Consider the following 24,742-nt stretch of genomic DNA (forward strand, 5'->3'; position numbering starts at 1 on the left):
TTGTCTCTTGAGTAAATCTGAGCTGAAAAAACATTTCAGGCTATTCCATTAAAGCAACTAGAGCTTATGCACACGTTGTAATCAAAATTAAAATCTTAACTGCCGCATTTCAAACTGTCCTTTTGGGAGGCGCAGCCGGGAACTAGTTCTGTATGATGGCGAATGGTGAGGTCGATAAACCAGGAGCATTCTCCATCATCGTTTAAATCTCCAGTTTGGGAACATTTTAGCTTCCCAGTAGATTACGATGGCGATGGACAGAGAGTTGTGGATAAAACGTTAATAGTATGTCACCACGGTCAACGAGAATAGCCTATGCAGCTGCCATCACCTCAAATATGTTGACACATTTACACCGACATCACCCCAGTATATCGGAGTAAGATGGAAACACAACAACAGCACATCGTCACCCCTCTGCATTCAAGCAGCCCTTGGCAGCTGATTCTGACCGAGCAAAATATATTACAAGAGCGATAGGTAGGCTATGTTTATATTTGTTACTGTCTTTGGTTTTTATCCGCGGATATGCTCCCATTCTCTGTGGTTGAGAATAGGGGGTTTCAGTAGTGGTTTCAGCACCTGGTGAACGTGCTCCAGCCACATTACCAACTTCCCTCCTGCACCCATTTCAGCAAACAGCTAGTACCCACTCTATATGAAGCCACAATGTTCAATGAATTGGCCAGTGCACCCTGTGTTGCGCTTCCTTAACAGTGACAGCCCATCACATTACCCCGGAGTGGGAGATGTACGGTGCGACAGACGCGCATCTGGCACTGAAGTAGGCAATATCATGGTGTGTTCGTAACCAAGGATTTTACCACATACAACTAGGGAAAAATCCACTTGGACAGCCGTCAAACTGGTAATTCCTAGTGGGAAACTCGTCTATCATCCTGAGCAGGCACTTCTCCCACATGGTGACCTCTGACGTCACCTACTAAGGAAATGGCCTCTATAAGAGCATTTACGGCAGTTAAATGCAACAACACAACATTATTTATAAAAAGCAATCTATTAATGTGGTTTTTGAACTCTGTAATTTGTTTACAAGCATGATAGCTGTACTTGTAGTTTATGGTTAACACAGCTTGTTGGCCATTAGCCAATCAGTGTTTCTCAAAGAGTTCAAATCACATGAATGCATCCAACTAGTATTTAGGACTTCACTGGTCAATTCCCACCTCCCACATGGTTACAAACATAGCATCAGAGTGGAAACTTGAGAGGCCCAACATAACATTCCGGTCACAACAGACAATGCAAGGAACATTGTGAATGCTGAACATTGTGAAGGGCATTTAATTTTCCTGCTGTACCAAAACGAACCGAACCGTGACCATATGTACCGAACTGTGGGTTTGGTGAACCGTTACACCCCTAATGTTGACTAAATATAACTAGTTTATACCTGCATACTCCATTGTTCACCCCAAAAAGATGTCTTTGAATTTATCCAACAGAGATATTGGAATGTGTGCTGAAACTAGTGAAAGGGTGTCTTAGAGGCTCTGCTCCATTCCATACCCTGACAGGTGAAAAAACCCAACAGACTGTTGCTCCTTCAGGACCAGATTATTCCACTTCAAACGTTACATTCGAATGTCCCTATTTCCTTCCACCAGACCAGGAAGTTCCTGGGCTCAGTCATATCCTATCCAGACTATAGAGAGGCCGATCGCGCTTCCTCCTCCTCCACCAGTTGATTCTTCGTTAGAGAAAGGTTGTGCTCTTTTCCGACCACATTGAACTAATTATCTATTATGATCTACGTATCTCTCTCTCTATATATATATATATATATATATATATGCCTCCCCTTCTTTCTTCTGATCCCAGCTCTGATCTGAGCTGATTTCTCCTTTGCTTCAGAGATTTGATTTTGTTGCTTCTCACTTTCGTTTTCTACATGGTTGATCTTATCCTTACTCTGATGTAAAGCTAAAGTAACCTTGTTGTCTATAGATCTTCTTGATCCTCTCTCACATATTTGAATGTGTGTCCTCTGTGGTCCTCTGTGGTTCTCTGTGGTCTCTTATTCACTTCAAACAGATTAGCTTATTGTCCGTCTCACAGAAGAGCTTCAGAGTTTCTCCATGTTCATCTACTCTCTTTTTTCCTTTCTTGTCACACTTTGTTTCTCCAGTCTCAGCTGGTCTGCCATGTTCCTTATCAGTCTGTTGGTCTGGAAGTTGCATTGGAGTATTCCTGTCGTTAATAAAGCCCTATAGGTGATCTTGATGCTCCTTTCCTATACAATTTGTGGGTCTTATTCTGGTGACATGATGATCGATGCTTGGCTGCCGTTTGACAAATAAAAGTAATTTTGTCCATAATAATCTCATCATGTAGGCTATACCCACACTCTATCTGCCAGCTGTTGGCTAGAGTGCACGTGCCAATATCAGAGTTGGCACATTTGCTATATAACACAACATTTTTTTGTGACAAAACCCATCACTAGAGTTGTAAATTTAATTTTTTAACAAGTCAATTTGATGGAAACACATCTCTTGTTGGAAAATGCGTATATTATTTTAATGCAGGTTTTAGAATATTCGCATGAAAATCTGTTGCCAATTGGATGGAAACCTAGCTAGTGGAACTCTGCATAATATCTCCCCCTTTCTCAGACAGACAATTCTTCTGCACGCTGCACAATTCAGTGTGCCTATCCTGAACAATCTTATGATCCGACAGAGACATATGGGAGATGAGTGTGTACTTCCCCACTGTGAGAGAGACACTGAAACAAGTGTATCCTAAGTTTTGAGTTTCAAACACACACACACACGCACACACTCTCTCTTTCTCTTTCTCTCTCTCTCTCTCTCTCTCTCTCTCAATTTCAATTCAATTCAATTTAAGGGCTTTATTGGCATGGGAAACGTGTGTTAACATTGCCAAAGCAAGTGAAGTAGATAGTAAACAAAAGTGAAATAAACAATAAATATTAACAGTAAACATTACACTCAGAAGTTTCAAAAGAATAAAGACATTTCAAATGTCATATTATGTATACTCTCTCTCTCTCTCTCTCTCTCTCTCTCTCTCTCTCTCTCTCTCTCTCTCTCTCTCTCTCTCTCTCTCTCTCTCTCTCTCTCTCTCTTCAGTTAACCCCTCATTAATACTGCACACATATTCAATGTTCCTGTGAGAAAGCAAGGCAATTTAGAAACTTTGAGATCTAAAGAATATAATCAGCATTTTCTGATACTTTTATTTCTTCACCCTTACATGTGACGATACATAATCTACCGTACACTGTAGGAGGTTGAGCTTTAGATGGAATCAAAGGGCATGACAGTTCATAGTTACACGTCTTACTTTCATACAGTGATAATGATACAAATAACAATCATAATAACAATCATTAGCAATGATTATAATATTTAAAAGTGATACAGTATTGGTAGTGATACTGTGATTGAAACATATAAAATCGGAAACTATAGTGGTGGCACTGATTTATTGAGATTCAGATTCAAGATTGTTGTGGCATGTAGACTAAATATAATTGATTTCTTTATTTAACCAGGATATTCAGTTAAGAACAAATTCTTATTTCCAATGACAGCCGGGCAAATTGAGTAACAAGTCATGCATTGTTTTTGTATTAATGAAACTAAGCATACCAAAATAATAAATGTGACAGCCTATCCTAATGGGGGTTTACGCTGAAAAATGCTTGTTTTTACAGATTAGAAAAGTTCAGATTCAGCTCTAAAATTATATTTCATACACTGTGATTGGAAGAAACATGCAAAAGTTGATAAACTTGTTATCCCACTTAGGAGACAAGTAGGAGACAATTATTTAGTTTATGCCCATTCAGCATCAGTCGCACCCTCTTAAGCCATAACCTTCATTACAATTTTTTTCTCTCCAAGTAAGTAGTTCTGATTGGTCGTTTTCAGTAGGAGTTTCTTAAAGTTTAACATTGTTTTATGTATGTGATGATTTGTCATTTTAACCCACCTTAGCAGCCATTGTTGAGCACAGTGCTCAATCCTCTAGCAGTAACTGGAGGTAGATCTCTGCATTAGCCTCTATCATTAAGAATGGTGCGCACAACCTTGTTGGTGGTGGTAATGGGTTTTCTCATTATTGAACCTCAATTTGCCCGACGGTTTTGATATCCGTTCATCGTGATCCATTACACCTCATATGACAAACTGCTTAAAATTAAAATTTAAATGTATTTCTTCAAAGATGCATACAGCATTGTGTAAAAGTATCATATCGTCGAAACATTGCTCACGATCCTCTAAAAACATGAGAACTGGTGTGACCAGGAAACATAGAAACTTGAACATTTAACTATTGAAACGATACCAAGCTATAGTGGCACTGCTTTCTTGGAGCATTGTGGTATGCAGTAATCAGCTATTTATTTTTTCAAGGCCGCATTTTTTATAATTTTTTGCCGCGGCAATGCTTGCTTTTTGGTTTTGAGGATCTTTTCCATGGCCTTCAAGTCAATGAAACGCTGCATGATATCTTCCCCTTTCTCAGGCAGACAATTCTTCTGCACGCTGCACATTTCAGTGTGCCTATTCTGAACAATCTTCTGGCCTGTCTCCGTCCACCACACCAGGAATTCCCCAGGCTCAGTGATATCCAGCCCAGTCTGCAGAGAGGCTGCTTGCGCTCTCGCCTCAGCCCCTTGTTTCTCAATCAGTGTAAGGTTCTTCAATTTCCCCCCCACGTCACCCTGTGTCTCCACATATTTGATGGCCTCTAGCTCTTTCACTCTCAACTCCTCCCCGAGCTCCCCAAAACGGGCCCTGAACCCGGCTTTCAGCTGACCAGTGATCTTCTTTGCTTCAGATATTTCAATTTTTTGCTTCTCACTTAAAGTGTTTGCATCGCCGATGTTACACTTGATCCCAAGTAAAGCTGACTCTACCTTTGTCTTCAAATCTTCTTGAGCCTCTCTCACAGGTTTTAATGTGTGTCCTCTGTGGTCTCTTCCCTCCTTACAGACCAGACAGATCAGCTGTCTGTCAGTCTCACAGAACAGCTTCAGAATTTCACTGTGTTCACGGCACACGTTTCCTCTCCCTTCTTTTCTTCCAGTCATATTTCTACTTTGTCCTCCTATTTCTTCCTTCCATGCTATTGTTGTCTCATCCAGCCTCAGCTGATCCTCCATGTTCCTCATCAGTCTGAAGTTTGGAAGTCTGGAAGCTTCTTTGACCAGCCAGTCCTCCTCTCTCCCCCATCTTCTTAAATGGTCCGACTCTCTCTGCCCACTTCGATCATCCAGTCTCAGCTGGTCTTCCATGTTCCTGATCAGTGTGCTGATCTGGAAGTTTGTTCCCCCGACCAGCTGGTCTGCGCCTCTGGCCCCTCTTCCCTGCTCCATTTTCATCTTGTACACCTCTTTCTCCTCTAGTTTCAGTTGGTCCGCCATATTCTTGATCAGCCTGTTGGTCTGAAAGGTTGTTTCTTTGAGCTGAGCTCTGCACTCAGGACAGCATATGTGACCAGCCTTAAGGCTCCTCTGGAGGCATCTCTTGCAGAATGTGTGCTGACATCTGAGAGACACAGGCTCAGTGTAGATGTCTGTGCAGATGGAGCAGCGAAGGTGATCCAACACAGCTGTATCCATACTGGAGATGTGTACGACCTCACTGTGAGAGAGATGGTAAAGACAGGCTGTTCTTAAAGCATTATTAACCTGGTTTAACTCTATCAAGTGGTACTGGGAATTCCCAGCATCAGGAAACAAGACACACAACATTCTTTGTCAACATGTTCGCAACATGAAGTGTTGCCAAGTACTAGCGAGGAAAAAGTATTGAATTTCACACACACACATGCACGCGCGCACACACACACACACACACACACACTAGGTGTGAACGTTTAAACGTTAAAATGTTTAAACAAAATTGGGATCGTTAATGTTAAGAAATCCCTAACTGAAAAAAACACACAATTAAAATCCCAGTGCAGTTATCACAAAACTACCACTAACAGGTCCCTATCATCATCATGAAGGGAAAATTTTAAATTAAAATACCTAACGCAACAATGCTTTAATGTTAGTAGGATTTAAAAATATATACTTTAATTAACCGGAGCTATAATGCACGAGGGGGCGAGAGAAGGATAGCAGCAGCTCAAACAGGGAGTGGGGGAGGGGCCGTGTGGTTTGTGTCTGTGAGTGACAAGGGGAGTAGAGAAGAGGCGAGAGATAGCCGAATCCAATTCCACTCGTGCTGGTAGACTAACTTATTTCTAGTTATTTATCATCTCATCTGATTACATAGTACCTGTACTGACTGCATCAAACCGAGAGAAGCTAGTTAAGCTAGCTAACGTTAGCTAGGCTAATTGAGACTGCATAACTTTAACTGTGCGCTTTCTCCCATTCCCACAGTAAATAACAACAACTCCAGTCATAGCAGCAGTTATGGTGTTGGTGTTGTAGCCGGTCCTTCTCATTTAACTTTTAGTTCTATCATTTTAATTCCATCTTCCATTGATCAGCCTAGATACATTATATATACAATAGTGGATTCTATTTCAGCCACACCCGTTGCTGACAGGTGTAGAAAATCGAGCACACAGCCATGCAATCTCCATAGACAAACATTGGCAGTAGAATGGCCTTACTGAAGAGCTCAGTGACTTTCAACGTGGTACCGTCACAGGAGGCCACCTTTCCAATAAGTCAGTTCGTCAGATTTCTGCCCTGCTAGAGCTGCCCCGGTCAACTGTAAGTGCTGTTATTGTGAAGTGGAAACGTCTAGGAACAACAACGGCTCAGCCTTGAAGTGTTAGGCCACACAAGCTGACAGAACGGGAAAGCCGAGTGCTGAGGCACGTAGCACTTCAAAGTTGTCTGTCCTCGGTTGCAACACTCACTACCGAGTTCCAAAATGCCTCTGGAAGCAATGTCAGCACAAGAACTCGGGAGCTTGATGAAATGGGTTTCCATGGCCGAGCAGCCGCACACAAGCCTAAAATCGGCATGCGCAATGCCAAGCGTCGGCTGGAGTGGTGTAAAGCTCGCCGCCATTGGACTCTTGAGCAGTGGAAACGCGTTCTCTGGAGTGATGAATCACGCTTCACCATCTGGCAGTCCGATGGACTAATCTGGGTTTGGCGGATGCCAGGAGACTGCCACCTGCCCAACTGCATAGTGCCAACTGTAAAGTTTGGTGGAGGAGGAATAATGGCCTGGGGCTGTTTTTCATGGTTTGGGCAAGGGCCTTTAGTTCTAGTGAAGGGAAATCTTAACGCTACAGCATAAAATGACATTTATAGACGATTCTGTGCTTCTAACTTTGTGGCAACAGTTTGGGGAAGGCCCTTTCCTGTTTCAGCATGACAATGCCCCCGTGCTCAAAGCGAGGTCCATACAGAAATGGTTTGTCAAGATCGGTGTGGAAGAACCCCATCGAACACCTTTGGGATGAATTGGAACGCCGACTGCGAGCAGTGGTGTAAAGTACTTGTGTAAAAATACTTTAAAGTACTACTTAAGTCGTTTTTTTGGGTAACTGTACTTTACTTTACTATTTATATTTTTGACAACTTTTACTTTTACTTCACTACATTCCTAAAGAAAATAATGTACTTTGTACTCCATACATTTTCCCTGACACCCAAAAGTACTCCCTGATACCCAAATTCAAACACTTATCAAGAGAACATCCCTAGTCATCCCTACTGCCTCTGATCTGGCGGACTCACTAAAAACAAATGCTTTGTTTGTAAATTATGTCTGAGTGTTGGAGTGTGCCCCTGGCTATCCGTAAATTAAAAAATCAAGAAAATTGTGCGGTCTGGTTTGCTTAAAATAAGGAATTTTTAATTATTTGTACTTTTACTTTTGCTTTTGCTTTTGATACTTAAGAATATTTAAAACCAAATACTTTTACTTTCACTTTTACATTAGTCATTTTCTATTAATGTATCTTTACTTTTACTCAAGTATGACAATTGGGCCTAATTGCCCAACGTCAGTGCCCAACCTCACTAATGCTCTTGTGGCTGAATGGAAGCAAGTTCGCGCAGCAATGTTCCAACATCTAGTGGAAAGCCTTCCCAGAAGAGTGGAGGCTGTTATAGCAGCAAAGGTGGGACCAACTCCATATTAATGCACATGATTTTGGAATGAGATGTTCGACGAGCAAGTGTCCACGTACTTTTGGTCATGTAGTATATCTCCTAATAACTAGCCACACAAAGGCTCCATCTCTATGACTGTAGCCTGCTGCCGGTTTGATGACTTGTGATTGGATGACAACAATAACGCGCCACTCTCATGAAAAGCAAGAGCAGCAGCAGCATCAATTATACAATGCATTGCATTTCTATTTTAAGGATAACCGATAAAAAAGTCTGTTTAAACGTAAGAAATGTTTCCCATTTGTCTCATCCCTAACACACACACACACACAAACACACACACACACAAACACAAACGCACACTGCTCAACCCTCTCATAAATTCCTCTCCATTCCTCCTCCTCAATTCTTTATATCCGATTTACGGCTTCTATCACTCCTCTGACAAGCTTTGTTCCCCTACTGATCAGAACGCTGCCAGGGACCATCCATTTCCTGTCTCTCTCCCTTTCACTTCCTGCAATGGGGACAAGCCTGTGATGCGTTCAGAGTATGCCAGCTCTTTGAGACACTGTCACAGTGGTGAGATTAGATTAGCGTCCACCACCACCAGGCTAATAGTCCCTTTGTTTACATCACATCTCAAGATGGTGGACAGATCCTTCCATCTGGTAATGGCCCTGCCTCATCTTATCTGAAATGAGCTGCTGGAGACACATAAAGGATAGTGGGTCACAGGGCGTTTGGAGGGTGAAAGATATCACCCACGCTGATTAGTGGAATCTAAAACAGGATGAGATGAGCTGAGCAAGGGCGCAATCGTTGCCTGCTTCAGCCCTCCAACAAAGCTTATAAACACCTATAATCAACATTATATAGGTAACAGGGTGCCATGGGGTGCCATTTTGGATGCAGCACTAGGCTAACAGAGACAGGGCATTCACACCATGCCAGGTTTCCCCTTCATTGTTATTGTAGGGATTGTAGCTATACATTACATGGTCTCCTTCCCTGTGATGCTGAGACGGCATTGTGAGGGGTAAATGGAGTGTGGAAATTGAACGACTTCGAGGTTCCTGACCTTCACCGGTTTTCTTGTGGTCCTCTGTCGCTTTGTTGTCACGGCGATGTGGCGGATCCCTGAGAGGCGTTCCAGGGGCTCGGTAAACATCCCAGGTCAGCCGAGTCATTCAGTAATTATGATGGCTCTTGGAGCGTGTCATTGGGAGAATGTCAGTGGCTCCGAGAGGAGCGCCCGGCTCCTAGCGCTTCCGGTCTTCTCTTAGGTGATCCTGGGATGGACCTGTCCTATAGGATAATTAATAGAAATCACAGCGGGAATGGGGAAAAAATAACACCCGTTCTGCTTGGGCTGAGACAGGGCTGTGTGTGTGTGTGTGTGTGTGTGTGTGTGTGTGTGTGTGTGCGTGCGTTTCTCGTTTGTGGATATACTGAATGTATTCTGCTCATGGACTCACACCCTTGACAGTGCGTTAAAGGTCTTCTATATGGATGGCGTTCTCAGCTGGCGCAGGATTGAAATATGTATGTGTGTTTCTTTGTGTGTCAGCAGCTCTGTCCACATTCGAGGGGGAATGTGTGTGTATGCATAATTATTTGTGTGTGTGCGTGTGGTGTTTATTTGTGTATGCGTGTGTGTGTGTGTGGTGTTTATTTGTGTGTGCACGTTTATTTATGCATGTGTGTGTTTGCCACGTCTTCGTGTGGCACAGGGGATCTTGATGCATAGTCATTATCAGCAAATCCTTGAGGCAGATGTGGAGAAATGACCAGATTAGTGTCTCTCTCACACACACACACACACACACACACACACACTCACACACGAAGCGCTGGCAGATAAATGAACATAACCGGGATGAGGGGATAGGGATGGAGGTAGAGAGAGGGCCTCCCTGCTAGAGACATGCCCTGGTATCAGGCTGTGTAGTGTGTGTGTAACTGTGTGTGTACGTGTGTGTATGTATGTGCAGGAATGCAGGTGTTGTTTTTGTCATAGCTGTCGGGAAAATATCACTTCCTCCTCGTGTCCCATGATGATGTAGACTCATTTCTTCATACGGAAGACGCTGTTGGGACTTTTATAAATGTCCCCATTATGTTCCTATTGTGTGTTTGTGACTTCTTCTCTTAGAGGACGTCAGGCAGTAACGTGTTGGAACATAATGGGGAAGTTCCTAATGACGTGACTGCTGAAAGGTGTAGGCTTGCTAGTCCTTCTCCTACACTTTGTGTTTCACTACACTATGTTCCTGTTGTGTTATGAAACCCTATGGGGGCATCAGTCTGGCCATCCAAGGTGTAGTAGTACATCAACAACAGGTTACTAGCCTCTAGTCTCCACAGACAGACTGGGCTAGGCCCGTAGCGATACTCACACTTCACTACAGTCGTTCTGACTAGTGCTATTGTAACTTACATTAGATGCAGTCACTGTAGTGGAAATGTTTAGGCTAAAATGTTTAGGCTAACTAGTCTCTCCCCAGGCAGGCAAGGCTCCTAGCGATCCTCCTCAGACAGCAGTGATTCTGACTAACGCTCCACTAACCTACATTTTAGGTTAGTGTCGTAACGAAGGCACAACGCTGTTTAAACCTAAGCCTATAAATGAGGAAGAGAACAGGACAGTTACAGGCTTAGTCCCGGTGTGTGTTATTCATCAGGCTAACGAAGTGGGGCATTACTCTCTCACTCTCTCTCTCTCTCTCTCTCTCTCTCTCTCTCTCTCTCTCTCTCTCTCTCTCTCTCTCTCTCTCTCTCTCTCTCTCTCTCTCTCTCTCTCTCTCTCTCTCTCTCTCTCTCTCTCTCTCTCTCTCTCTCTCTCTCTCTCTCTCTCTCGCATGAGGCGAGTGCTTTCTCTTGTTCAGTGTTCTCCCTGTCGAGAAGAAGGAGCTTTAGCTCTCCCTGTGACAGGCTCAAGTGCTCCAATTTTCCCCGGGCCGCTCCGCTCCGCTCTGAAAGAGTGACTGGAGAATGGTTTAGATTGGTTAGGAGGCTGGCCATCTAACAACAGTCTGACTGGCTGCACTCTCTGGGCACTGAGGCAAATGGACAGATTTAGGGAGGTATTTGTAAAGTGGGGTTATATGAACTGAAGCTTGCATCTGGCCACTTTCTTTGTAGTTGGCTTATTAGATAGTGGACCTGATCGTAAACCTGACCTTGAGTTTCCCATTTGTTTGTTCAAATCAAGACTCACCTTCACTTAGCTTGAGTAGTCTATATGACTTAACATACTAATCTGACCTCTCCCTTGCTCTCCCTCCCCCTCTCTCCCTCGCTCGCTCTCCCTCCCTCTCCCTCCCTCTCCCTCCCTCGCTCTCCCTCGCTCTCCCTCCCTCGCTCTCCCTCGCTCTCCCTCCCTCGCTCTCTCTGAGCAGCGAAGAAGACGTGTGCCACCACAGACTTTGCGTGTAAGAATGGCCAGTGTGTTCCCCAGCGGTGGCGTTGTGACGGCGAGCCGGAGTGTACCGATGGATCAGACGAGGCCGATGCTACATGCAGTAAGTTTCTTACACTCTCTTACACTCAGTAAGTTCATACACTCATGCACAGTTGGGTGGATATATGGATGGATGAAGGAATGAATGGATGGATGGATGGATGGATGGATGGATGGGTGGGTGGGTGGGTGGGTTGGAAAACGCAGCCAGAGCAGTGAGCCTGAACTGCATTGTGGGTAAATGATTCAGCCCCATCTCCTCTGTGCAGCTGCACCTCTTAATTCCTTGTTTCTAAAAATGAACGTGTTTCCTTCTTTCACCTCTGGAATGTGTTCTGTCTTTCCTCTTACTGACTTAGTAGCCCTAGTACGGCTGTGTGTGTGTGTGTGTGTGTGTGTGTGTGTGTGTGTGTGTGTGTGTGTGTGTGTGTGTGTGTGTGTGTGTGTGTGTGTGTGTGTTTGTGTCGTGTGTGTGTACCCGCATGGGTGTGTGGAGAGAGCTGGCACATCACAAGATCGCTTTGAGGTGCTGATTGGAGGCTTGTCTCTGACCCAGAATGATAACTTTCATCGGCGTTGTTCCAGGCTCAAACACATATCTACAGTGCCTTTGGAAAGTTCAGACCCCTTGACTTTTTCCACATTTTGTCAGGTTATAGCCTTATTCTAAAATTGATTAAATTGTTTTTTCCCCCCTTATCAATCTACACACAAAACCCCATAATGACAAAGCAAAAACAGGTTTTTAGAAATTGTTGCTAATTTATTAAAAATAGAAAACAGAAATATTAAATTTACATAAGTATTCAGACACTTTACTCAGTACTTTGTTGAAGCACCTTTGGCAGAATTTACAGCCTTGAGTCTTCCTGGGTATGACGCTACAAGCTTGGCACACCTGTATTTGAGGAGTTTCTCCCATTCTCCTCTACAGTTCCTCTCAAGCTCTGTCAGGTTGGATGGGGAGCAGGTTTTCATCAAGGATCTCTCTATACTTTGCTCCGTTCATCTTTGCCTCGGTCCTGACTAGTCTCCCAGTCCCTGCCGCTGAAAAACACCCCCACAGCATGATGCTGCCACCACAATGTTTCACCGTAGGGATGGTGCCAGGTTTCCTCCAGAAGTGACGCTTGGCATTCAGGCCAAAGAGTTGAATCTTGGTTTCATCAGACCAGAGGTCCTTGTTTCTCATGGTCTGAGAGTCTTTAGGTGCCTTTTGGCAAACTCCAAGCGGGCTGGCATGTGCCTTTTACTGAGGAGTGGCTTCCGTCTGGCCACTCTACCATAAAGGCCTGATTGGTGGAGTGCTGCAGAGATGGTTGTCCTTCTGGAAGGTTCTCCTATCTCCACAGAGGAACTCTGGAGCTCTGTCAGAGTGACCATCGGGATCTTGGTCACCTCCCTGACCAAGGCCCTTCTCCTCCAATTGCACAGTTTGGCAGGGCGGCCAGCTCTAGGAAGAGTCTTGGTGGTTCCAAACTTCTTCCATTTAAGAATGATGGAGGCCACTGTGTTCTTGGGGACCTTCAATGCTGCAGAAATGTTTGGTACCCATCACCAGATCTGTGCCTCGACACGATCCTGTCTCGGAGCTCTACGGACAATTCCATCGACGTCACGGCTTGGTTTTTGCTCTAACATGCACTGTCAACTGTGGGACCTTATATAGACAGGTGTGTGCCTTTCCAAATCATGTCCAATCAATTGAATTTACCACAAGTGGACTCCAATCAAGTTATAGAAACATCTCAAGGATGATCAATGAAAAAGGAATGCACCTGAGCTCAATTTCAAGTCTCAGAGCAAAGGGGCTGAATACTTATGTAAATTAGGTATTTCCGTTTTTTATTTGTAATACATTTGCAAAAATTCTAAAAACCTGTTTTTGCTTTGTCATTATGGGGTATTGTGTGTAGATTGCTGAGGATTTTTTATTAATTTAATCCATTTTAGAATAAGGCTGTAACGTAACAAAATGTGGAAAAAGTCAAGGGATCTGAATACTTTCCGAAGGCACTGTACACACAGAAACCATGTCCACCTCCATCCATCAGAACAAATCATGTCCACTTCCATCCCTCAGAACAAACCATGTCCACTTCCATCCATCAGAACAAACCATATCCACCTCCATCCATCAGAACAAACCATATCCACCTCCATCCATCAGAACAAACCATATCCACCTCCATCCATCAGAACAAACCATATCCACCTCCATCCATCAGAAGAAACCATGTCCACCTCCATCCATCAGAACAAACCATGTCTACACACACACACACACACACACACGCACACACACACACACACACACACACACACACACACAGAGACCACTGACCCTGTAACTCTGTGCCCCCCTGTCACAGTAAGTCGGACCTGAGGTCACCTCTAAACCCCGTAACGGCGTTCCAGTGTTCCGCGCTACGCTCACATCCTGCTGATTAATTACCAAGGATTCACAGCGGGCTGTGCCCCATTTTTCATAATTACCTCTGGCATATGATCCGTGTACCGGGGCTCCATACTGGGGCAGCGTTTGGAAACAAGCGTGGGAAGGCATGTTTTTACGCCGCTGTTTCTGACTTTTTAATACAGTAGTAATGACTTAGCCATTGATCAAGCCATCCATGGGCATGACTGTACGGAGACGGCTGTAAGACGACATCCATTTCTTTATAACCTTAACTCACCTGCTATTACCAAGGGGTGGTGGTAGTATGCTAGCCTCTATTTGGGAGGAGAATCATAGAGCTGTTATAAACTCATATAGTCTCATATGTCTATAAAAGAATCATAGAGTCAGAGAACTATCAACTGTGTGAGAAAGACATTCAGGAGTGAATTACGGCCTATAGGGAGGATGTCAGTGACCTGGCATGGGCCCTCAGATCCTCAAAAAGTTATATAGCTGCACCATTGAGAGCATCTTGACTGGCTGCATCACCACTTGGTATGGCAACTGCTTGGCCTTCGACCGCAAGGCAGTACAGAGGGTAGTGCGTACAGCCCAGTACATCACAAATCATGGACTGTTCTCTCTGCTACTGCATGGCAAGCAGTACTGATGCACCAAGTCTGGAACCAACAGGACCATGAACAGCTTCTACACCCACATAGTTAACCAAATAGCTACCTTGACTATCTGCATTGACCCCCCTTTGCACTTTTGACTCATCACATAAGCTGCTGCTACTGTCTATTATCTATCCTGTTGCCTAGTCACTTTATCCCTACCTACAGTATATGTACATATCTCCCTCAATTACCACATACCCCTGCACATATATATATACAGTGAGGGAAAAAAGTATTTGATCCCCTGCTGATTTTGTACGTTTGCCCACTGACAAAGACATGATCAGTCTATAATTTTAATGGTAGGTTTATTTGAACAGTGAGAGACAGAATAACAACAAAAAAATCCAGAAAAACGCATGTCAAAATGTTGATTTGCATTTTAATTAGGGAAATAAGTATTTGACCCCTCTGCAAAACATGACTTAGTACTTGGTGGCAAAACCCTTGTTGGCAATCACAGAGGTCAGACGTTTCTTGTAGTTAGCCACCAGGTTTGCACACATCTCAGGAGGGATTTTGTCCCACTCCTCTTTGCAGATCTTCTCCAAGTCATTAAGGTTTTGAGACTGACGTTTGGCAACTCGAACCTTCAGCTCCCCTCCACAGATTTTCTATGGGATTAAGGTCTGGAGACTGGCTAGGCCACTCCAGGACCTTAATGTGCTTCTTCTTGAGCCACTCCTTTGTTGCCTTGGCCGTGTGTTTTGGGTCATTGTCATGCTGGAATACCCATCCACGACCCATTTTCAATGCCCTGGCTGAGGGAAGGAGGTTCTCACCCAAGATTTGACGGTACATGGCCCCGTCCATCGTCCCTTTGATGCGGTGAAGTTGTCCTGTCCCCTTAGCAGAAAAACACCCCCAAAGCATAATGTTTCCACCTCCATGTTTGACGGTGGGGATGGTGTTCTTGGGGTCATAGGCAGCATTCCTCCTCCTCCAAACACGGCGAGTTGAGTTGATGCCAAAGAGTCTCATCTGACCACAACACTTTCACCCAGTTCTCCTCTGAATCATTCAGATGTTCATTGGCAAACTTCAGACGGCCCTGTATACAGTGGGGAAAAAAGTATTTAGTCAGCCACCAATTGTGCAAGTTCTCCCACTTAAAAGATGAGAGAGGCCTGTAATTTTCATCATAGGTACACGTCAACTATGACAGACAAATTGAGAAAAAAATTCCAGAAAATCACATTGTAGGATTTTTATGAATTTATTTGCAAATTATGGTGGAAAATAAGTATTTGGTCAATAACAAAAGTTTCTCAATACTTTGTTATATACCCTTTGTTGGCAATGACACCGGTCAAACGTTTTCTGTAAGTCTTCACAAGGTTTTCACACACTGTTGCTGGTATTTTGGCCCATTCCTCCATGTAGATCTCCTCTAGAGCAGTGATGTTTTGGGGGCTGTCGCTGGGCAACACGGACTTTCAACTCCCCTCCAAAGATTTTCTATGGGGGTTGAGATCTGGAGATTGGCTAGGCCACTCCAGGACCTTGAAATGCTTCTACGAAGCCACTCCTTCGTTGCCGGGGTGGTGTGTTTGGGATCATTGTCATGCTGAAAGACCCAGCCACGTTTCATCTTCATTGCCCTTGCTGATGGAAGGAGGTTTTCACTCAAAATCTCACGATACATGGCCCCATTCATTCTTTCCTTTACACGGATCAGTCGTCCTGGTCCCTTTGCAGAAAAACAGCCCCAAAGCATGATGTTTCCACCCCCATGCTTCACAGTAGGTATGGTGTTCTTTGGATGCAACTCAGCATTCTTTGTCCTCCAAACACGACGAGTTGAGTTTTTACCAAAAAAGTTATATTTTGGTTTCATCTGACCATATGACATTCTCCCAATCCTCTTCTGGATCATCCAAATGCACTCTAGCAAACTTCAGACGGGCCTGGACATGTACTGGCTTAAGCAGGGGACACGTCTGGAAGTGCAGAATTTGAGTCCCTGGCGGCGTAGTGTGTTACTGATGGTAGGCTTTGTTACTTTGGTCCCAGCTCTCTGCAGGTCATTCACTAGGTCCCCTGTGTGGTTCTGGGATTTTTGCTCACCGTTCTTGTGATCATTTTGACCCCACGGCATGAGATCTTGCGTGGAGCCCCAGATCGAGGGAGATTATCAGTGGTCTTGTATGTCTTCCATTTCCTAATAATTGCTCCCACAGTTGATTTCTTCAAACCAAGCTGCTTACCTATTGCAGATTCAGTCTTCCCAGCCTGGTGCAGGTCTACAATTTTGTTTCTGGTGTCCTTTGACAGCTCTTCGGTCTTGGCCATAGTGGAGTTTGGAGTGTGACTGTTTGAGGTTGTGGACAGGTGTCTTTTATACTGATAACAAGTTCAAACAGGTGCCATTAATACAGGTAACGAGTGGAGGACAGAGGAGCCTCTTAAAGAAGAAGTTACAGGTCTGTGAGAGCCAGAAATCTTGCTTGTTTGTAGGTGACCAAATACTTATTTTCCACCATAATTTGCAAATAAATTCATTAAAAATCCTACAATGTGATTTTCTGGGTTTTTTTTCTCATTTTGTCTGTCATAGTTGACGTGTACCTATGATGAAAATTACAGGCCTCTCTCATCTTTTTAAGTGGGAGAACTTGCACAATTGGTGGCTGACTAAATACATTTTTTCCCCACTGTATGTGCTTTCTTGAGCAGGGGGACCTTGCGGGCGCTGCAGGATTTCAGTCCTTCACGGCGTAGTGTGTTACCAATTGTTTTCTTGGTGACTATGGTCCCAGCTGCCTTGAGATCATTGACAAGCTCCTCCTGTGTAGTTCTGGGCTGATTCCTCACCGTTCTCATGATCATTGCAACTCCACGAGGTGAGATCTTGCATGGAGCCCCAGGCCGAGGGAGATTGACAGTTCTTTTGTGTTTCTTCCATTTGCGAATAATCGCACCAACTGTTGTCACCTTCTCACCAAGCTGCTTGGCGATGGTCTTGTAGCCCATTCCAGCCTTGTGTAGGTCTACAATCTTGTCCCTGACATCCTTGGAGAGCTCTTTGGTCTTGGCCATGGTGGAGAGTTTGGAATCTGATTGATTGATTGCTTCTGTGGACAGGTGTCTTTTATACAGGTAACAAACTGAGATTAGGAGCACTCCCTTTAAGAGTGTGCTCATAATCTCAGCTCGTTACCTGTATAAAAGACACCTGGGATACACACACATATGTGTGTGTGTGTGTGTGTGTGTGTGTGTGTGTGTGTGTGTGTGTGTATATATGTATATATATGTGTATATATATGTGTGTATGTATGTGTGTGTGTGTGTGTGTGTATATATATATATATATATATATATATATATATACATACAGTGGGGAGAACAAGTATTTGATACACTGCCGATTTTGCAGTGCCTTCTGTCATTTTTATCATAGGTACACTTCAACTGTGAGAGACGGAATCTAAAACAAAAATCCAGAAAATCACATTGTATGATTTTTAAGCAATTAATTTGCATTTTATTGCATGACATAAGTATTTGATACATCAGAAAAGCAGAACTTAATATTTGGTACAGAAACCTTTGTTTGCAATTACAGAGATCATACGTTTCCTGTAGGTCTTGACCAGGTTTGCACACACTGCAGCAGGGATTTTGGCCCACTCCTCCATACAGACCTTCTCCAGAACCTTCAGGTTTCGGGGCTGTCGCTGGGCAATACGGACTTTCAGCTCCCTCCAAAGATGTTCTATTGGGTTCAGGTCTGGAGACTGGCTAGGCCACTCCAGGACCTTGAGATGCTTCTTACGGAGCCACTCCTTAGTTGCCCTGGCTGTGTGTTTCGGGTCGTTGTCATGCTGGAAGACCCAGCCACGACCCATCTTCAATGCTCTTACAAGGTCTGTGAGAGCCGGAATTCTTACTGGTTGGTAGGTGATCAAATACTTATGTCATGCAATAAAATGCAAATTAATTACTTAAAAATCATACAATGTGATTTTCTGGATTTTTGTTTTAGATTCCATCTCTCACAGTTGAAGTGTACCTATGATAAAAATGACAGACCTCTACATGCTTTGTAAGTAGGAAAACCTGCAAAATCGGCAGTGTATCAAATACTTGTTCTCCCCACTGTATATGTATGTACAGTGGGGAAAAAAAGTATTTAGTCAGCCACCAATTGTGCAAGTTCTCCCACTTAAAAAGATGAGAGAGGCCTGTAATTTTCATCACAGGTACACGTCAACTCTGCCAGACAAATTGAGGAAAAAAATTCCAGAAAATCACATTGTAGGATTTTTTATGAATTTATTTGCAAATTATGGTGGAAAATAAGTATTTGGTCACCTACAAACAAGCAAGATTTCTGGCTCTCACAGACCTGTATCTTCTTCTTTAAGAGGCTCCTCTGTCCTCCACTCGTTACCTGTATTAATGGCACCTGTTTGAACTTGTTATCAGTATAAAAGACACCTGTCCACAACCTCAAACAGTCACACTCCAAACTCCACTATGGCCAAGACCAAAGAGCCGTCAAAGGACACCAGAAACAAAATTGTAGACCTGCACCAGGCTGGGAAGACTGAACCTGCTTAAGCCAGTACATGTCCAGGCCCGTCTGAAGTTTGCTAGAGTGCATTTGGATGATCCAGAAGAGGATTGGGAGAATGTCATATGGTCAGATGAAACCAAAATATAACTTTTTGGTAAAAACTCAACTCGTCGTGTTTGGAGGACAAAGAATGCTGAGTTGATTCCAAAGAACACCATACCTACTGTGAAGCATGGGGGTGGAAACATCATGCTTTGGGGCTGTTTTTCTGCAAAGGGACCAGGACGACTGATCCGTGTAAAGGAAAGAATGAATGGGGCCATGTATCGTGAGATTTTGAGTGAAAACCTCCTTCCATCAGCAAGGGCATTGAAGATGAAACGTGGCTGGGTCTTTCAGCATGACAATGATCCCAAACACACCGCCCGGGCAACGAAGAGTGGCTTCGTAAGAAGCATTTCAAGGTCCTGGAGTGGCCTAGCCAGTCTCCAGATCTCAACCCCATAGACAATCTTTGGAGGGAGTTGAAAGTCCGTGTTGCCCAGCGACAGCCCCAAAACATCACTGCTCTAGAGGAGATCTGCATGGAGGAATGGGCCAAAATACCAGCAACAGTGTGTGAAAACCTTGTGAAGACTTACAGAAAACGTTTGACCTGTGTCATTGCCAACAAAGGGTATATAACAAAGTATTGAGAAACTTTTGTTATTGACCAAATACTTATTTTCCACCATAATTTGCAAATTCATTAAAAATCCTACAATGTGATTTTCTGGTTTTTTCTTCTCATTTTGTCTGTCATAGTTGACGTGTACCTATGATGAAAATGACAGGCCTCTCTCATCTTTTTAAGTGGGAGAACTTGCACAATTGGTGGCTGACTAAATACTTTTTTCCCCCACTGTATGTACAGTTGAAGTTGGAAGTTTACGTACATTTAGGTTGGAGTCATTAAAACTTGTTTTTCAACCACTACACAAATGTCTTGTTAACAAACTATAGTTTTGGCAAGTCGGTTAGGACATCTACTTTGTGCATGACACAAGTAATTCTTCCAACAATTGTTTACAGACAGATAATTTCACTTATAATTCACTGTATCACAATTCCAGTGGGTCAGAAGTTTACATACACTAAGTTTACTGTGCCTTTAAACAGCTTGGAAAATTCCAGAAAATTATGTCATGCTGTAGAAGCTTCTAATAGGCTAATTGACATAATTTGAGTCAATTGGAGGTGTATCTGTGGATGTATTTCAAGGCCTACCTTCAAACTCTTGTCTCTCTAGTTGTCTCTCCTCTTGTCTCTCCACTTGCCCCTCCACTTGCCCCTTCCTCTTGCCCCACCTCTTGCCCCTCCACTTGCCCCTTCCTCTTGCCCCACCACTTGCCCCTTCCTCTTGCCCCACCTCTTGCCTCTCCTCTTGCTCTCCTCTTGCTCCTCTTCTTGCCTCTCCTCTTGCCCCTCCTCTTGCCCCTCCTCTTGCCCCTCTTCTTGCCTCTCCTCTTGCTCTCCTCTTGCCCCTCCTCTTGCCCCTCTTCTTGCCCCTCCTCTTGCTCTCCTCTTGCCCCTCCTCTTGCCCCTCTTCTTGCCTCTCCTCTTGCCCCTCTTCTTGCCCCTCCTCTTGCCTCTCCTCTTGCCTCTCCTCTTGCCCCTCCTCTTGCCCCTCCTCTTGCTCTCCTCTTGCCTCTCCTCTTGCCTCTCCTCTTGCCCCTCCCCTTGCCCCTCCTCTTGCCCCTCCTCTTGCCTCTCCTCTTGCCCCTCCTCTTGTCTCTCCTCTTGCCCCTCCTCTTGCCCCTCCTCTTGTCTCTCCTCTTGCCCCTCCTCTTGCTCCTCCTCTTGTCTCTCCTCTTGCCTCTCCTCTTGCCTCTCCTCTTGCCTCTCCTCTTGCATCTCCTCTTGCCCCTCCTCTTGCTCTCCTCTTGCCCCTCCTCTTGCCCCTCTTCTTGCCCCTCCTCTTGTCTCTCCTCTTGCTCCTCCTCTTGCCCCTCCTCTTGTCTCTCCTCTTGCCCCTCCTCTTGCTCCTCCTCTTGTCTCTCCTCTTGCCCCTCCTACAGTACTGTAGGTAAAGGATAACTACTGTATGGGTCAGGGCCACCAACAGAACAGCAGCCGCAAGCAATTTTCAGTAGCAAACTGGAGGAAAGAGCAGGGTTGGAAATGGTGGAGTGTGTCGAGATGTGACACTTTGGAGAATGGGCGACCTTGGGCTGCCGTTTGGAGGGGGACACTGTGTGTCTGTGTGATGGCAGGTTACAGTCTCACCTAGGGATGTGACAAATGTAAAACTGTTCTTAATGTTTAACTGTCATTTTTTTATTGTTTAAAATGACATGAATTCACAATCCAGATATGGCAACCTTAACCACACTGCTAACCTTATGCCTAACCCTAACCTTAAATTAAGACCATTTTTTATTTGTACCACTTCTCATCAATGTGATGGCTTGTTGCAGTGATGTATGACAGTGTGTTCATAGGCGTCCAACAATCGGTTATTAACGCCACGTATGGTGTTTATGAGAGCTTGCGCTGTGTACTTGCAGAGCAATCATTGTTCAATTTCTCCATCAGGGCCGTCACGGTTCTAGTAGTCTGGTTCTAGACATGCCATCAGGGTATTGAAGCTGATATCTTCTACCATTGACAATGGCTGCATATTAACCGCAATCATTTCTGTAATCAGCGCTGTGATTTTCTCACTCTGTCCCTTATAGCACTGCTGCCAGCAATGGGTTGGGTCTCACGGTGCTTCTCTTTCAGCATTGCACCCGTGGTGCCACTGTAGCTCAATTCCACCTCGCAAAGTTTGCATTTCATCACCTTCTCATTTCACTTCTCAAAGTATTGCCACACAGGACACCACTGCTGTCACTTCCCTGTCACACTCTGCCATTTTCCCAACTGTTATTAACGACGATGACATGTGGAGCACTTTATAGCCGTGGCAAATAATTAGAAAGATGCATATCTCTTCCTACTTACAGCATTGTTGCGTTGGATATTAGTTTAATTTACATTTTTCCCTTTATGATGATGATCCGGACCTAAAAAAACGTTTTCGGTTGGGAATTTTTCTAAACGTTAACGATCCTAAATTCGGTTAAATGTCATCGTGTATTGGGTCAGCCATAGGCGACTCTCCAGGCTCAGAGATGCTTCTAAAGGATAGAAGCCAGCAAGAGTCAGAGAACACAACACACAGACACTATGCTGGACAGGTGCAACCCCGAGGACAGGGTTTTGCACTGCACTGCAAGCAATGTGTCCGTGTGTGAATGAGCATGGCTTCGTGCCTGTGTGCATGGTGTGTGTCCGTGCCTGCGTAACTCAGGGCTCTGATGAGAAGTTACATACATGTTTTAGATGTGAGGGTCGTGTGTAGGAGAGTGGAGGTCTACGGAGGGTGGTCTGTTAAAGGCAACTGAAGGTGAGGAGCTGCTCAACTCCTAGAAACACATACAACCATGCTGACTTTGCTGAGAATGAGGGTGATTTGCAGCAATCAAGACTTTCTATCGACCTCAGTCCCCATATCAAATTAGTGTTGACTCTAGAACCCCTATGGAGAAGCATATCCATTCACTGAAAGGCAGTGCCGTGGTCTACTCCAGCATATCCATTCACTGAAAGGCAGTGCCGTGGTCTACTCCAGCATATCCATTCACTGAAAGGCAGTGCCGTGGTCTACTCCAGCATATCCATCTGCCACAATTCCCCAAAGCTCCATTCATAGTTTACCAGGGTTCTCAAAACTGGAGAAATCAGACTAATAAGATAATTTATATTCTCCCAGTTTTCTGAATCCACACAGCCTGACCTCCAAAGCAAAAACAGAAACGAAAAGCGTTTTGATCTCCTTTGATTTTTGAATTCCACATAGTCACTTCAGTTTTACCTTATACTGTAAAGATGAAATTCAAAGCATTATCAAAGAGATATTCATATAATCTGGTGCTTGACTGTGGTTGGGGTTGGCCAAGGACTTGTGTGTTGATGGACAGCAAGCAGGGCAGAATAGGGCCCAGTGTGTTAAGCATTAAGAGGAAGGTGATTCTGTGAGGCGTTTCATCTGATTACTAGACTTCTCGTTAAGACTCGTTATCTCTAATCAAGGTCGAGTCACCGGGAGCGATTTTCAAAGTCCTTCTCACACAGATTGATCCTGGAGTGGTTTGTGTGTGTGTGTGGAGGGGGGGTTGGTGTGAGTGTGTGTGTGTGTGTGTGTGTGTGTGTGTGTGTGTGTGTGTGTGTGTGTAAATGCTTATGTGTGTGCACACGTGTGTGTGCAAGTTTGCTCATCCCTGCTCAAGCTACAATGATCTTCCTCTGCTGCTCCTCCTTCTCCTCCCTTACCTCGTTCACTCTCTCAGCTTTGATTAGTTTGCAATTAACGTTCCACCTTCACTCCCCTCGTCCACCCTCCAATCCTCCCGCCCGCCCTGCCTGTGTGCACCCTCCCCAATGATTCCCCGTCAGTCTAATAATGCATCTGATTGGATTGATTTCCCAGTGAAGGAATCAATGTGTGGCCCCAGAGGCCCCTGGCATCAGATTAAGTAGGGGCCTCCGACAGCGCATCAGGAGCGGGCCCTAATTACAAATGTGACAAAGAAACTAGCCTGGTGGGTGTTTTAAAGAAAACTATTCTTTCAGAGTGAAGGGGTTGATAGGTGGGTGTTGATAGGTGGGTGGATGTGTGTGGTGTTAACCCCTTAGGTGTAATACATGTGAGAATTGTGAGAGTTGCAGGAGAATTGTGAGAGTTGCAGGAGAATTGTGAGAGTTGTGAGAGTTGCAGGATAATTGTGAGAGTTGCAGGAGAATTGTGAGAGTTGTGAGAGTTGCAGGAGAGATGTGGGAGCTAGAGGTCTTCATGGATCCAAATAGTTTGACCTGTTCTGAAATGGATCCATGGCTTTCCCACCCGACCCGATATGCATAAATAAATACAAATTCAACATAGACCCGTTCCGAATGGACCCAAGGACAGTTAGACCAAAAGGCCAGTGGAAAAACGTGCCTGTTCAGATCCGCGAGACTGGTTCAGACCCGAGAGTAGAAAGAGAGAGAGAAAGAAGCCTCCGACTGGGCGCTGCCAGCGCCATCAGTAAACAAGCGATATTGGCCAAATGATCCACAGTTACGTACGTGCAGTGGTGATTTCAGCATGTAAATCTTGGTTGGGCAAACTCAACATAATTTTTGTTGATGCATGCCAGCAAAGCCACTACACAACAAAACACTAAACAATACATTAATTGCACTATAACGGTGACAAACGGTGCCCACAAACTGTTAGGGCCTACATAAAGCTGTCCCAACAGCAGAGCTTTCTTTTCAGCACCATGGAGTGAATCCTTACCACTGCTACACCTGGCTATCAGCGGAGCCTTGTCTGGCAGCGAAACAGTTCATTCAGCCTCATTTACTGCCTTTTAAAAAAACATAGCTGGTATGTGCTTAAACAAATGTGGTTTCTATGGACAATTGAGATGTACAAACTAAGGCATAAGGAAACGATGAGCGGATAAGAAGCAATCCGTAATTTCAATTAAGACATTAATGAGTGCGTTAAGATGGACGTA

The 24,742-nt window shown here is 44.4% G+C and overlaps 1 protein-coding gene across 4 annotated transcripts in view; it reads left to right on the forward strand.

Moving 5' to 3' along the window:
• Window positions 1-24,742, forward strand: part of lrp8 (low density lipoprotein receptor-related protein 8, apolipoprotein e receptor) — a 271,348-nt gene that overhangs the window by 142,238 nt on the left and 104,368 nt on the right. For all 4 annotated transcript variants that reach the window (XM_045205448.1, XM_045205449.1, XM_041840045.2 and 1 more), the window contains exon 3: window positions 11,490-11,612. In XM_045205448.1, coding sequence (XP_045061383.1) covers window positions 11,490-11,612 — 123 coding nt within the window. The remainder of the gene's footprint in view (window positions 1-11,489; window positions 11,613-24,742) is intronic.

This window comes from Coregonus clupeaformis, chromosome 20 (assembly GCF_020615455.1).
Source record: "Coregonus clupeaformis isolate EN_2021a chromosome 20, ASM2061545v1, whole genome shotgun sequence".
NCBI classification, from domain to species: domain Eukaryota; kingdom Metazoa; phylum Chordata; class Actinopteri; order Salmoniformes; family Salmonidae; genus Coregonus; species Coregonus clupeaformis.